At 38.0% G+C, this 13,587-nt stretch overlaps 1 protein-coding gene across 1 annotated transcript in view; it reads right to left on the reverse strand.

The window, feature by feature from the left end:
• LOC148948953 (uncharacterized) overlaps positions 1–13,587 on the reverse strand; it is a 118,898-nt gene that overhangs the window by 41,716 nt on the left and 63,595 nt on the right. The window contains exons 11-13 of the mRNA XM_089095067.1: positions 13,267–13,396; positions 6,936–7,088; positions 3,373–3,498 (exon numbers count right to left, since the gene is read on the reverse strand). Coding sequence (XP_088951193.1) covers positions 3,373–3,498; positions 6,936–7,088; positions 13,267–13,396 — 409 coding nt within the window. The remainder of the gene's footprint in view (positions 1–3,372; positions 3,499–6,935; positions 7,089–13,266; positions 13,397–13,587) is intronic.

The raw sequence follows: 13,587 nt of genomic DNA on the forward strand, positions 1-13,587 counted from the left end.
GAGGGTGTTTGGGGGACCGTTGGGGGAGGGTGCCCTTCTGTGATCGAAATTTTTACTTTTTAGTTTACTTTTTTTTGCGGCGCATCCCTGCGGCGCATCCCCTGCGGCGCTTTCCTGCGGTGCCTCCCTGCGGCGCTTTCCAGACCCGCGGCGCATCCCTGCGGCGCATCCTGCGGCGCTTTCCTGGCCCACGGCGCATCCTGCGGCACATCCTGCGGCGCTTTCCTGCGGTGCCTCCCTGCGGCGCATCCCCTGCGGCGCTTTCCAGTCCCGCGGCGCATCCCTGCGGCGCATCCGGCGGCGCTTTCCTGGCCCACGGCGCATCCCGGCGGAGCTTCTCTGGTCCGGTGGACCTTTGGGGGCCGTGGGAGGGCCTGTGGGGCACAGGGAGGGTCTGTGGGGCACATGGTGGGCCTTTGGGGGTCCGGGGGGCAGTTGGGGACCGGTGGAGGGCCTTTGGGACCCCGTTGGTCCTTTGGGAGCTCGATGGGCCTTTGGGGGGTCCGGGGATGGTCTTTGGGGGTCTGGGTGGGCCTTTGGGGGCGCCGGTGGCCCTTTGGGAGCTTGGGGGGCCTTTGCGGACCGGGGGCTTCCTTCGGGCTTGGGGTAGGAGGATTGGAACCCTTTGGGGTTGGGGTAGGGGACCTCGCAACACTGTTCAAATAGAACTTGTTTACTATAACGACCACAGAGTTTCACCATTAAATTCTCTTCTAAAATCTCTTCAAAAATCATCTTTTAAAATGTCTCTATCTGTTTCGCCGAAATAGATCCATAGCCCGTCTAAAACGGTTTCGCCCAAATAATCCCTAAACGTAAATTCAGCGTGTTCCTTTTGTTTGGCATCTCTGCGCTGGCACATTTCAAATTAATAAGAAACCTTTTCGCGCGCTAAAACAATTCATCGCTAAGATGTTTCTTGGAGAATTGTTTCCATGGCCTGTGGTTACTAATATCTTTTGGAGTTCGACCAGTAGAACTGTTCCCGAGGCAAAGACATTAATGATTTGGATCTATTCCTGGAGAAATGTTTCTAGGCGAAAATTTTTAAAGTCTGACAGATGATGTCATTGATATCTCTTCAAAAATCATCTTTTAAAATGTCTCTATCTGTTTCGCCGAAATAGTTCCATAACCTGTCTAAAACGGTTTCGCCCAAATAATCCCTAAACGTAAATTCAGCGTGTTCCTTTTGTTTGGCATCCCTGCGCTGGCACATTTCAAATTAATAAGAAACCTTTTCGCGCGCTAAAACAATTCATCGCTAAGATGTTTCTTGGAGAATTGTTTCCATGGCCTTTGGTTATTAATATCTTTTGGAGTTCGACCAGTAGAACTGTTCCCGAGGCAAAGACATTAATGATTTGGATCTATTCCTGGAGAAATGTTTCTAGGCGAAACTTTTTAAAGTCTGACCGATGATGTCATTGATTGATTGATCTGTCAAGAAAGGGGAAATTAATTTGTTGTTTCTGAGGGGAATTATTGAGTCACGATAGGTGAATTGAGGTCGACAGCACAGGTGCTACTCGTGACAGGACCACGTGGTTTATGGTTTTCCAAGTGAGAAAGTTCCTGTTTTTTCATTCTCAGTGACAAAAACCATAAAACAGACATGAATTGCTGTTGACATCCATAAAAAACATCAAATAAATCGAACAACACACATAACCGTCCATGTAAACAACCATAAATGTGACAAAATTCCTGTTTTTCCAAGTGAGAAAATTCCTGGTTTTTCATTCTCAGTGAGAAAACCATAAAACACGTGGTTCTCGTGCTCATATATGGTGTTAAAAAAAGTTGTAGGTGGCAGCAGGGGTGGGCAATGGGGCTGGTACCCTCATTTCTACTAACATATTCATGCAATCATTACCTATAACTTTAAAACGTAATAATATTTATTAATATTATTTTTATTATTCTTTATATTATTTATTAACGTAATAATATTTATTTATAAAAATGTGAGTATATTCATAAACCTAAACATTTATTTGTATTCATACATACTTAAATATTTACATTTTATAAATATAATCATTAAATGCAGCTCATATTAAATTATTTTTCACACAAATCATATAAAATATTAACTTCAAATCACACCTATTTCTTTCACATCTACCTTTATCGATGAACTGATCAAGTAACTGCGACAATTATATATCTTTCACACAAGATTTTTATTCATGGATTTTTATCCAGGATTTTTATTCATGGGATGGATAAAAATCCAGGATTACAGGATTTTTATTCATGGATCCGTATCCAGGATTTTTATTCATGGGATGGATAAAAATCCAGGATTCCAGGATTCCAGGATTTTTATTCATGGATCCGTATCCAGGATTTTTATTCATGGGATGGATAAAAATCCAGGATTCCAGGATTTTTATTCATGGATCCGTATCCAGGATTCTTATTCATGGGATGGATAAAAATCCAGGATTACAGGATTTTTATTCATGGATCCGTATCCAGGATTTTTATTCATGGGATGGATAAAAATCCAGGATTCCAGGATTTTTATTCATGGATCCGTATCCAGTATTTTTATTCATGGGATGGATAAAAATCCAGGATTCCAGGATTTTTATTCATGGATCCGTATCCAGGATTTTTATTCATGGGATGGATAAAAATCCAGGATTACAGGATTTTTATTCATGGATCCGTATCCAGGATGGATCCGTATCCAGGATACGGCCTTGATTTGACACATGTAAATTATGATCTTTTTTTAACTTGTTCATTTAGATTACTTCTTTGGAAAAAAAATCTATGAAAAGGCACAAATTTAATTATTTAATCTACACAGGAACACTTTATATTCGTCAAATGCCATATTATCAAAGTAGTACAAGCTTGTAGGGTGATTTACTACCCAAGGTCGTGCCAAGTGTTTCTTAGGACGAGGAAGGGAAAGAGGATAACCAAAATAATTAAAGGTCGGGGAGGGGATAAACAATAAAAAAAAATCCTAGAGACGGGGGGGAGTAGGATTTTTTACCTGTATAATTAAGACCAATTTATGAACCGGAGAAATATTTTTAGTTTTCTTTTTAAGACGTCTTTTTAATAGTCATATTACCTGTATTACGACCGATATACAGGTCAGAATTTTTTTTTTTGGGGGGGGGGGTCAAACCCAGTAAACACCCTTCTTCCTTGGAAACGGTCCTGGTACGACCAGTGCTTTGACCAAGCTCCCAATATCTAGAATTTTCTTGCTAACCTACTAGCACAGGTTCATCGTCCGTTCTTCATTTCTTGTGCTTAAATTCTTGTATTGTAAAATATCTAAAGGCATGGCAAAGGAAGCATGGTAGATTAAAGAAACGTATAACTTGCAGATGGGTTTTGTCTTACCTTTCAAGTTGATACCACAGGTCTCACCTCCATACCATTCTCTGCATTCACAGCCAACAAAATTTTGTTTGGCATCGAACTTGCACGAACCAGCAAAATTACATTCCTTACAAACCTGGACTGCTCCTACAGAATGATCAAAGTGTCAGGAAAAGATAAATTTAATATAAACATAATAGTAGTATCCCTACTCTGCTTTTAAAGACGCCCATAGGAAATTAACATGGGATTTTAAAGACGCCTATAGCAGATTCCCATAGGATTCCATGACAGCTCCGTGACGTCACGACAGCCCTGGCAAGATTCCGACAATATGCCCTGGCAAGATTCCCTGGTTCCAGGTGTCCCACTAACTTTTATATGATTAATCGGAGTGTGGTCGGTATAATACACAAGTATCAATAATAAGAAATTGTAAGTGGAGTTACTGGAAAGATTCCCAGGATTCCAGGTGTTTCAGTATTTGCATATGATTAATCAGAGTGTGGTCGGGATATTTAACAAGTACCAATAAATGGAGTTAATAGCCCCTCGGACTTGTGCAATATGGTTCCAGGTGCTCTATTAAAAGGAACACAGCTAATGACACACCCTCGCGCTTTAAACGGTCAGATAGGGAAATTAACATGGGAAGTCAGATAAGTGGAGCTCCTAGTCCCTCGCACCTGTACAATGCGGTCAGCTGGCAAGATTCCCATGACAGCCACTGTATCCAGGCGTAATATAGAAGACGCAATTTTATGTAGCCTTATGTCAGGACCCGTGGGGAATCCCCGTTTGTAACTTAACGACAGTACACACCTTACGCAATGACGGCTCACATACTGTTACATCACTGTCACATAATACTTTTTTGACATTTCATTTTCACTGAAACATTCAAGCCACTTTTTTTTATTTCTTTTAACTTAATGGCGTCACACACTTTATGTAAGGTCAGCATACGTTGCGCAATAACGGCGCGTATGTTGCGTAATGACAGCGCGTACATCAATGTCGCATATACTTCTTTGACATTTATTTTTCTATATTCTGATATTTTAATATTCTGGATTGTTCTTAATGTATTTTAGTAACAAAGGTGAAAACAGACGAAGTAATAAAGGTGACACATTTTCGAAACGAACGCGCCTCATACGGCATTGCCGCCTCTGAAGCAGGAGGTTCAATACCCCTATAGATTTGCAGTAATTCTAAGATATTTAAATTCTAGATTTTTAGCCTTTTTGGACTGGAATTCTTGTTTTGCACCGCAAAACTCCTGAAAACAACGATTTACTGGGGGACAGACTTTTTTGACTAAAATAAATATATATGTTATGTGTGAACAGAAGAAAGGCATGGGTCCTAGCACCCAATTCCAGGAGGGAAGGGCTGTTAAGAGATAAATGTTTAGGCTCTATTTTAGTATTTTGAAGGCTTTTAATGGAAATATTTTGTTTCTTTGTGCTAAACAAGGCCGTATCAGGGGGAGTTAGGGGGTTTGAACCCCCCCTCCCCAAATGTTTGTCTGACTCGTAAAAATGTAAAAAAAGGTCATAAACAAATTCTCTATACATTTTTTGAGTTTTTTGTGTACCCCCCCCCTGATTTTTTTTTGGAGTAACCCCCCCCCCCCGAAAAAAATCCTGGGTACAGCCTTGGAGCTAAACTTATGATGTTTCCCACCATTTTGACAATATACGGCTACCCCCTTCCTCCTAGCAATCATTTCCAGGACCATTTCGACTATGGACATACCGACACTTGAGGATTTACAACAATTATTTATCACATTTTAACATTTGTTTCATATTTTTTAATGTTTTCTAGAGCTTATAGGACCCATTTTTTGAGAGTTTCAAGATATTATTTAAAAAAAAAATTTATATTTGTCTTCGGGTTTAATAGATCTAAGGCTTACAATTTGACACACACCTAGAGGCAATTTTGACTAAGGGTATGCTAGCTTTTGAGGATTTTAAGCAATTATTTACCATATTTTAATATTTGTTTCATATTTTTAATATTTTTTAGGGCTTATGGGACCAAGATTTTGAGAGTTTTAAGATTTTCTTTTTAATATTCTTTTTTATATTTTTCATTATTGTACTCGGGTTTAAGAGATCCAGGGCTTACAAAATTCAAACACGAGAGTGGACTGGCATTGCAATACTTTTTTCACACACATATAGGAGAAATTTTGACTAAGCATATGCTACCACTTGAGGATTTTAAACAATTATTTACAATATTTTAACATTTCTTTTGTATTTTTTATATTTTCTGGGGATTATGGGACCAAAACTTTGAGAGTTTTAAGATATTATTTTAATATGTTTCTTCATACTTTTCATTATTTTCCTCGATTTTAATAAATCCAGGGCTTACAAAATTCAACCTGGAAACCAGAGTGGCATTGAAATACCATTTTTCATACACATCTGAGTGCCAAATCAACTGAAGATATGCTCGCACCTGAGGATTTTCAGCAATTATTTTCGATTATGCTTTCAACCCATTGATTCAAGTTTTTCGCAAGCCTAGCCTTTCATAATAACCTCCAAAACACTCCACATCACCATGGCATTACATACATACTATCCACGTGGCACCAACCCTCATCATCCCCCTAGAACATTTTCAACCTTTTCTCACCGAAAATAAGCTCAAGAATCTAAATTTAACACTGTTTTACTCGAAGCAGAACTCGGTATTTCATTGCTAGAACGAGACACTCCAAGCAATTCACGCCACAATGCCAAACTATTACTGCTCTGTGGCACATTTTCAGACATTAAATATTAAAAATTTTACTTCAATCCATTGATTCAAGCTTTTCACTGGACAAGCAAATCATAATAACCTCCTAAACACCCTCACAGCCTTACACATCTACCCCCTACCATCCGCGTGGCGTTGAACAACGGAACTGGGCATGTCATTACCAGAACGTGATACTCCAAGCAATTAAAGCCACAGTACCACACTCTTACTGCTCTGCCGCACCTTGTCACACCTTTAATGGATATATGGGCTTTCCTCGAGAAAAACTTGTATCAATGCGTTGAATGTATAATCTGGCACTCCGAAGTATATACAACCACCCTTTCTATAAAAACCTTATATGCCCCCAGGGCATAACTTACAATCCTTGCCTGTGAGGGCGGGGGTGTCTTCCTCAAAGACACAATTTCCAGACTCTTCAACTACAATGGACAAAATTGTTATCTCCATTTACAAATTAATGGTTTGTAGTAACCGGGACATTATATATTTAAAATTATAAATAAGAATTGTACTGGTACTGATGCCAGAAAATGACAAAACTGTGTCAAGAAGTCATATTTCGTATCTTTTGTTTTTGGTGGAACTTACACAGCAGATAAAATACACTAATAATTATTATCAATGAGCTTGTCACTTAGCCACAACTGCACTTGAAGCAAAATCAGTGTCAAATTTAGCTTTATGGTTTCTTTTAAAATGCCTAAAAGGGGCCATACAGATGTTTTATTAAAATTCCTCATTTTGAGTTGAAACAGCACTCACACACACACACACACAAATATTTATTGACTTACCTGCACAAACACGGCCCTTTACGGTTACATCTGTCGTGTTCGAGTTCAAGTCTTCGTAGCCCTCTCTACATTGGCATGTGAACGTACCATTTAAGTTAATGCAGTTGGCATTTGTCGGGCAATCATGCATGTCATGTAAACACTCATCAAAGTCTGAAATTAAGAATAGAATTGATGCAATAAATGTCATAAAGAATTTAGTCATAAGACATTTTATGGGTTTTCAGTCGACCTAGATAGGAATACTTGGGAAGTAAACTAATCATACTGAGTCTTTACACCAAGGGCCCGGTCAAATATGAGAGCGCGTCAACTCTTTGTGTTTCCTGAAAAATTGGGCCATTAATCTGTTTCAACTGAACCAATCAATGCATGCTTGGAGAAAAACCCTTTTTAGGTGCACCTTGATTGGTTGAGCTGCCCTGATTTCTGGCCCTAATTTCAAAAAAGACGTCACATATAAACACCCTCTAACATTTACTGTTATTCTTCATCTTTGTGTGCTTCTCCCGTTGTTATCAAAATTATTCTGGTTTCTTTGGATTTTAGTCACCCAAAAGTCAGTCATCAAACAGTTCGTGGTAACAAACTATGAGTAAGGAGCGACCCGGCCCAATAGTAACCGAAACTCTAAAAGATGGACTTTTGATACCAACAGATACATCAAAAGAATTAAATTTTTATGCTGATTTCAAATATATGAGTTTTATCAAGTTTAGTCTTACCCATCAAAAGTTACGCGCCTGAGAAAATTTGCCTTATTTTCGAAAAAAGGGGCAAACACCCCTGAAAGTCATAAAACTTTAATGAAAATCACACCATCAGATTCAGGATATTAGAGAACCCTACTATTGAAGTTTCAAGCTCCTACCTGCAAAAATGTGGAATTTTGTATTTTTTGCCAGAAGAAAGATCACGGATGCGTGTTTATTTGTTTTTTTTTTCAGGGGTGATCGTATCGACTCAGTGGTCCTAAAATATAGTACCCTTCTCAAAATTCTAGTGCCCTTCTTAAGTGACAAAAAAATGGAGGGCAACTAGGCCCCCTCGCAAGCTCATTTTTTTCAAAGTCACCCGATCAAAATTTTGAGATAGCCACTCTGTTCAGCATAGTCGAAAAATCTGATAACTATGTCTTTGAGGACGACTTAACCTCCCACAGTTCCCGGGGGAAGGACTGCAAGTTATGAACTTTGCCCATTGTTTACATATATTATTGGCTATTGGGAAGTATACAATCGTTTTCATGGGGCATTTTTTCTGGTGGGGGGAGTTCGGGGGAGGGGATTACATTGGAGTATCTTTCCATGGAGAGGTTTTTCATAGGAGAAAAGAATAGAGCAATTGAAACGAGCAGAAAATATTACGTATATGAGGGGGTTCCCCCCTCGTCAGTACCTCGCTCTTTACGCTAAAGTTTTTTTGTAACACAATCAAAAGCTAACTATTCGATTTTTTGAATAAATAGCTATTTATTTCAATTTTGTTTAGCTATTTATTCTAATTAAACGGCCTTTGTGATTCAGGAGTCATTTTTAAAGAATTGGAACAAAATTTGAACTTCAGCGTAAAAAGCGAGGTATTGACAAGGGGGCGAACCTCCTCATATACGCAATAATTTCTTTTCGTTTAAAGTTTTAATGTTGCTCCTTACTTTCAGTAGAAAAAAATTTGCTTTTTTTATTATTTAATCATTCAACAGTGTAAATATAACATCAGACTTGCTAAGAAAAATAGAAATTAAAAAAACAGCAACTAAACTGCCTTCCGAAAGTTTTAGCTTATGTGTGCATGAAGCCCATGCGATTGGATATTTTGACGAAGATTTCCTTCGCTCAGTTTTATCTGTATCTGTTTTGGGCCTCTTGTAAAATGAGCTATTACTGCCGGCCTATAAATGGGGGGCTCTTTTTTGGGATGTTTTTTTTTAAGCTGAGGCTATAAGCACGAATGAAGCGTGCAAGTTGGTTATTACTGACGAAATTCCCTGTTTTCAGTGCATCTATACGTGTATGGGGTCTCTTAGAAAACGAGCTATTGTAACTGACAACAAGTTGGGGGCATTTTGGGGTCTAAAATAGTAGGGGAAACGTAGCTAGGGGGCGAAGGGGACACAGTCTCTGAAGGGGCGAAAAACTGAGTTTTTTGTCAATACTATGATCTGCTTATATTGTGGTAGTAATGAGGGAAGAGGAACAAAAACCAACACTGTCCCCGAGACCTGAAAACCCTGGCTCTATTCGGGACAAATTTACGGTGCTCAGTTCAATGGTGCTTAGTTTAACCTTTACAGGCAACATTTAACCTTTATAAATGTACTCTATGTAGTAATAATAGTGGGAGGGGAGAGGGAGAACCAGGGAAGTATAGTTTCAAATCACTCCCCCTTTTGTTGCGTAGTCATGAACCGTGAAAAATCATGACTGTCACAAAGGACTGCCCTAGTACCAAAGATCAGAAATTTTATCGATTTTTCAAATTAAAAAAAAAACAAAACAAAAAACAATACAAGCTTCGCGAATGCGCAATTATATCTGTTTTTAGCAAAGTGTCAAAGAAAATGGGCGTGCTACCAAGGTCGAAAAGCGGTAAAGCAATCTTAATGAACTTCGCCTTTGGGTTAAATGGGAAAAAAAAAAGTTTCACACTAACGACTTTATCCTTAATTATTATCCAATAAAATGATTTAACGACTACGAGTAATTGTATGTAATTATCGATTTCATAATTGAATCAATTATGTTCATAATTGATCTTCTTATTGAATTTTTCATTGATATCCGCTTCTTACTTAATAACAGTCAAGAACGGTCTTAACGTAAGATTCATATCCCAGAATGTTTTAGATAATTGAAAACAAAACAAGGGGGGTCGTTCCTAATGTAACTTTTTTTTAAGGGGGCAGTTTTTATTCAGGATAAACTACGACCACAACGCGAGGTTTATTAGACACCTTAACTAGATGCATAGCAGGTTAAAAATCAACTGCTTTTTGTTTTTCTCTAAATCAAAACGTTAAGTTTGAATATTTTGGCCAGATTAGGGCCGAAATGCTGTCAAGTGAAAAATCGGAAATAACCAATCGCGTTAGAACAATCAAAATGCTATTTACGTAGTCTCCTCATTTCAGAAGCCACTCTGCATGCATAACCCTTGTCAATGCAAGGTGAACGGTTGTTATATAAAACGTATATGAAGTATTACTAATGGCTATAGCCTATAATATTACATATTTACGTAGCACCTGTTTTTTTTTGGGGGGGGGATAGATCTTTCTGAGGGAGAACCACAAATGTCAACCACAGTGAACCACAAAGAGCATTTTTATGCCCAAATTTTCCAACTTTTCGTAAGATGTCCTTCTGGTCAATACGAAGGTGGGCAATTAACTAGTGTCTATTTTTGCAAGACCCCAAAATGCTTCCAGTACAGCACTAGTTAAACTTTACCATAAGCAGCGGGAGGTTGAGGGGGAGACGGTCGCTTGAAAAAAAAATTTTGTTTCGGCAAGGTTGCACAATTTTTCAATTAATTTTTATATTCAGATTTTTTTTTTTTTTTTTTTTTTTTTTTTTTTTTTTTTTTTTGCAAAACGTTTTCTAGTACCGGTATGATACAATGAAAGTGGCTTCCCTCTGTGAAGTATAAATGTAGAAAGTGAAAATAACTAGAGTTTTGGAATTTTTCATTAAAACACCTTTAGGATTATAAACAATTTTTAAATAAGTGAAACCTGGTCAATATGGTATATTACTTTATATAATTGGTAAGTATCCGTAACCCTTAGCCAATTCCGTAAGATTATTCAACGGGCTTAGGTATTGAGTTGAAATTTTCAGGAGACGTTTTGTTAGGCGGGATGACAATTTTTGTGTTCGAGAGGCAATTTTGGGGGAGGGAGAAATATACCCCCCCCCCCCATTGCCCTTACAAAAGAGTATACATTAGGTTTTATTTAACCCCGGTTATCTAACAGGCTGTTTGTCTTGTTTTTAATAGCCTATAACTTGCTTCTACTAAGCAAGAATAAAGGACAAATAAAATTAATTTTTTGAAGAGGAACGCACGAAAGACGGACAACCTCTTTACGCCTTTATGATATAGGAACGTGGGGGGTTTAATCCTATGTTTTGCTACCCGAATCCCTGTGTATCCCGCTATATTGAAAATATCCAAATTAGCAATGGAAATATCTAAATAAGCCAATGAAAATATCCGATGGAATATAAAATCGAAAGCATTTTTTTGAAAAATAAAAGGCAGGTTTCACAGCTTCAGCTTTTTTAGACCAGCCATTTTAGATTGACAATTTCACAAACAACTATAGTACTATTATTCAAAAGCACGCAAATGTCTAAGTTTTCCCACATGTTCAGTGATTTGTCAATGCGCTATTTAACAAATCAGAAAGTAGGTTTTCAAGCCAAGGCATATGGCAGATTGTGCTATATAATGAATTGTTTCATGTTTTTAACCCTTTCGGTCACATGTTTTTATTCTTTAATCAGCATTTTATGCTAAATACTAAACTTTTCGATGATATAAACATTTTTAATTCAGATATGGAAAATCATTGACTGCGTGGGTGGTCTTGTTTAGGGAGGGAAGAGAGTGAGAGATGAGATAAGCAGAACCGTTCAAAGCGGGGCAACCAGGGCAGCTGCCCCAGGTGCCGTGACTAGGGGGGGGGGGTATTGCGACCGGGGGGTTCCCCACTTTCGTCAATTTTTTACTTTGATTCGGCTTTTTTGTTTACATTTCAGTCGGGAGGGGGGGCACTGAAATTAATTTTCCTCCGGGCACCATCAACCTTAGGAACAGCTCTGAAGATAAGACTTATTAATAATAAAAAAGAATCGAAACATCAAACATCAAATAGATGACTTTCTTTTAAAGATAACAATCGAGTGGCAGTTTCTAGCCAACTCAGATAAAATATTCTAGGCAGAATGACAAGAAGTCAGGGGATTGAGGTCTGATCTTACTGACGGACTGAATGGAAACTCCAATACGCCTGGGTCAATAAAGGATCATAAAGGATCACCTAGTAAAGAGTGACACGGCTCCCATTTATTTTTTCGCTTTGAAGGGATAATTGTGAGAACTTGGGAAGGGACTCATTCAATCAGATATTAAACAAAAGAAATCATAGTCTCATTTTAAAGGCTAAAGGTGACTGGAGGGCAACCAGAATCCCTACTTCCGCTTTTGTCACAGGCATCATGGTAATTCCCCATTACAATTGATCGAAAGCTTAAGTTAACCATTGTTTTAGACAGATGAATTTATTTTTCAGTAGTATTTTTTTTTTGTTAAATAAAAGACAAGTTTTTTCAACTGAAGGTAAGGAGCAGCACTAAAACTTAAAACAAACAGAATTTATTACGTGTATGAGCGGGCTGCCCCTTCCTCAATCCTTGCGTTTTACGCTAAAGTCTTAAAATTCTTTAAAAATTTTTGTCATTCAAATTCAACGGGCCTAGTGTTTCAGCAGTCTTTCTTAAAGAATTATGACCAAAATTCAAACTTTGACTTGACTTGAGTCCAACTTGACAAATTTACGAAAAAGTTGAATATGTTCTGTACAAGGAACGTTAAACTTCATTCACTTGTACTGCTCTAAAAATCTGATTAAGTTTATCGACGTTCCACTGCTCATGCGCCCTTGTTTTATGGTTTCAAGGAAAATAGGTAGAATCTTTAGTGGGTATAGAAAATTTTACGAGAGGGGAGAGTGGAGAGGGGATTTAACCTCCAAAAGTAAGGTTTTAGGCTAGGGTTTTCCCCATTTTCTGAGAAACTTTGGAACCAATATTTGAACGAACACTCACCTTCTCACATATGCAGGTATTATAGTTGAATCAATAACGGAAACTTTCCGTCAAGAGGTTCCTAAATCTTCTCTTAAATATGCAGCTAGCTCCAATACCTTATACTTGTTCGATGCCAAGAGCTAGGTAGCAGACTTTCAGAAAACGCAATTTTAGATTTCCTTTTCCATGTTTTAACGGAAGATGGTTGCAAAAATAGTGGAGTATGTGAAACCTAAAACGGAGGAGCAAACTTTTCAAAGGAGTCTCAAAGGTAACATGATTTCCTCCGATGAAAAGGGATGTACACCCAGCGCCAGCTAGAATTATTAATAACACTAGTAGTGGTGGCATTTATTATCTGTGGACTCGCCAAACGGATTTCGTTGGTGGAGTTAAAGTCAAACCCTTAATAAAAATGACTATAAGTTGCTATGAAGGTAAAAAAAAAACAGACAAGTTTAAAAAAGACAAACTTTGATCTAATGAGCAAACGAAAAGTAATAATAAAAATAAATTACCTTCAGCAACTAAGCTTCCCCGTGTTTGTCTAGAGGGCTCAATGACTTCACCATCCAATTCAAAATTCCTGCTTTCTACTCCGTTACTAACTGCAGTCTTTACATCATCTAAATTGACTTCGTCACTTGCCTTAAAAGAAAGTTAAATCATGTATACCTTATACATAAACCAAACTATACAAATATAGAGGTCCGCTACAATTTCGACGCTTATTTTATTTCCCATTCAAGTTAAAAATAAAACCTCAATCTGGAAAGACCCTATAAAAGGCCCTATACCTTAGGCACCTTACACACGAATTGCGCAGAACAGATTTGGCT

This window comes from Artemia sp. Qi Xiang Cuo, chromosome 9 (assembly GCF_049724085.1).
Source record: "Artemia sp. Qi Xiang Cuo chromosome 9, ASM4972408v1, whole genome shotgun sequence".
NCBI classification, from domain to species: Eukaryota; Metazoa; Arthropoda; class Branchiopoda; order Anostraca; family Artemiidae; genus Artemia; species Artemia sp. Qi Xiang Cuo.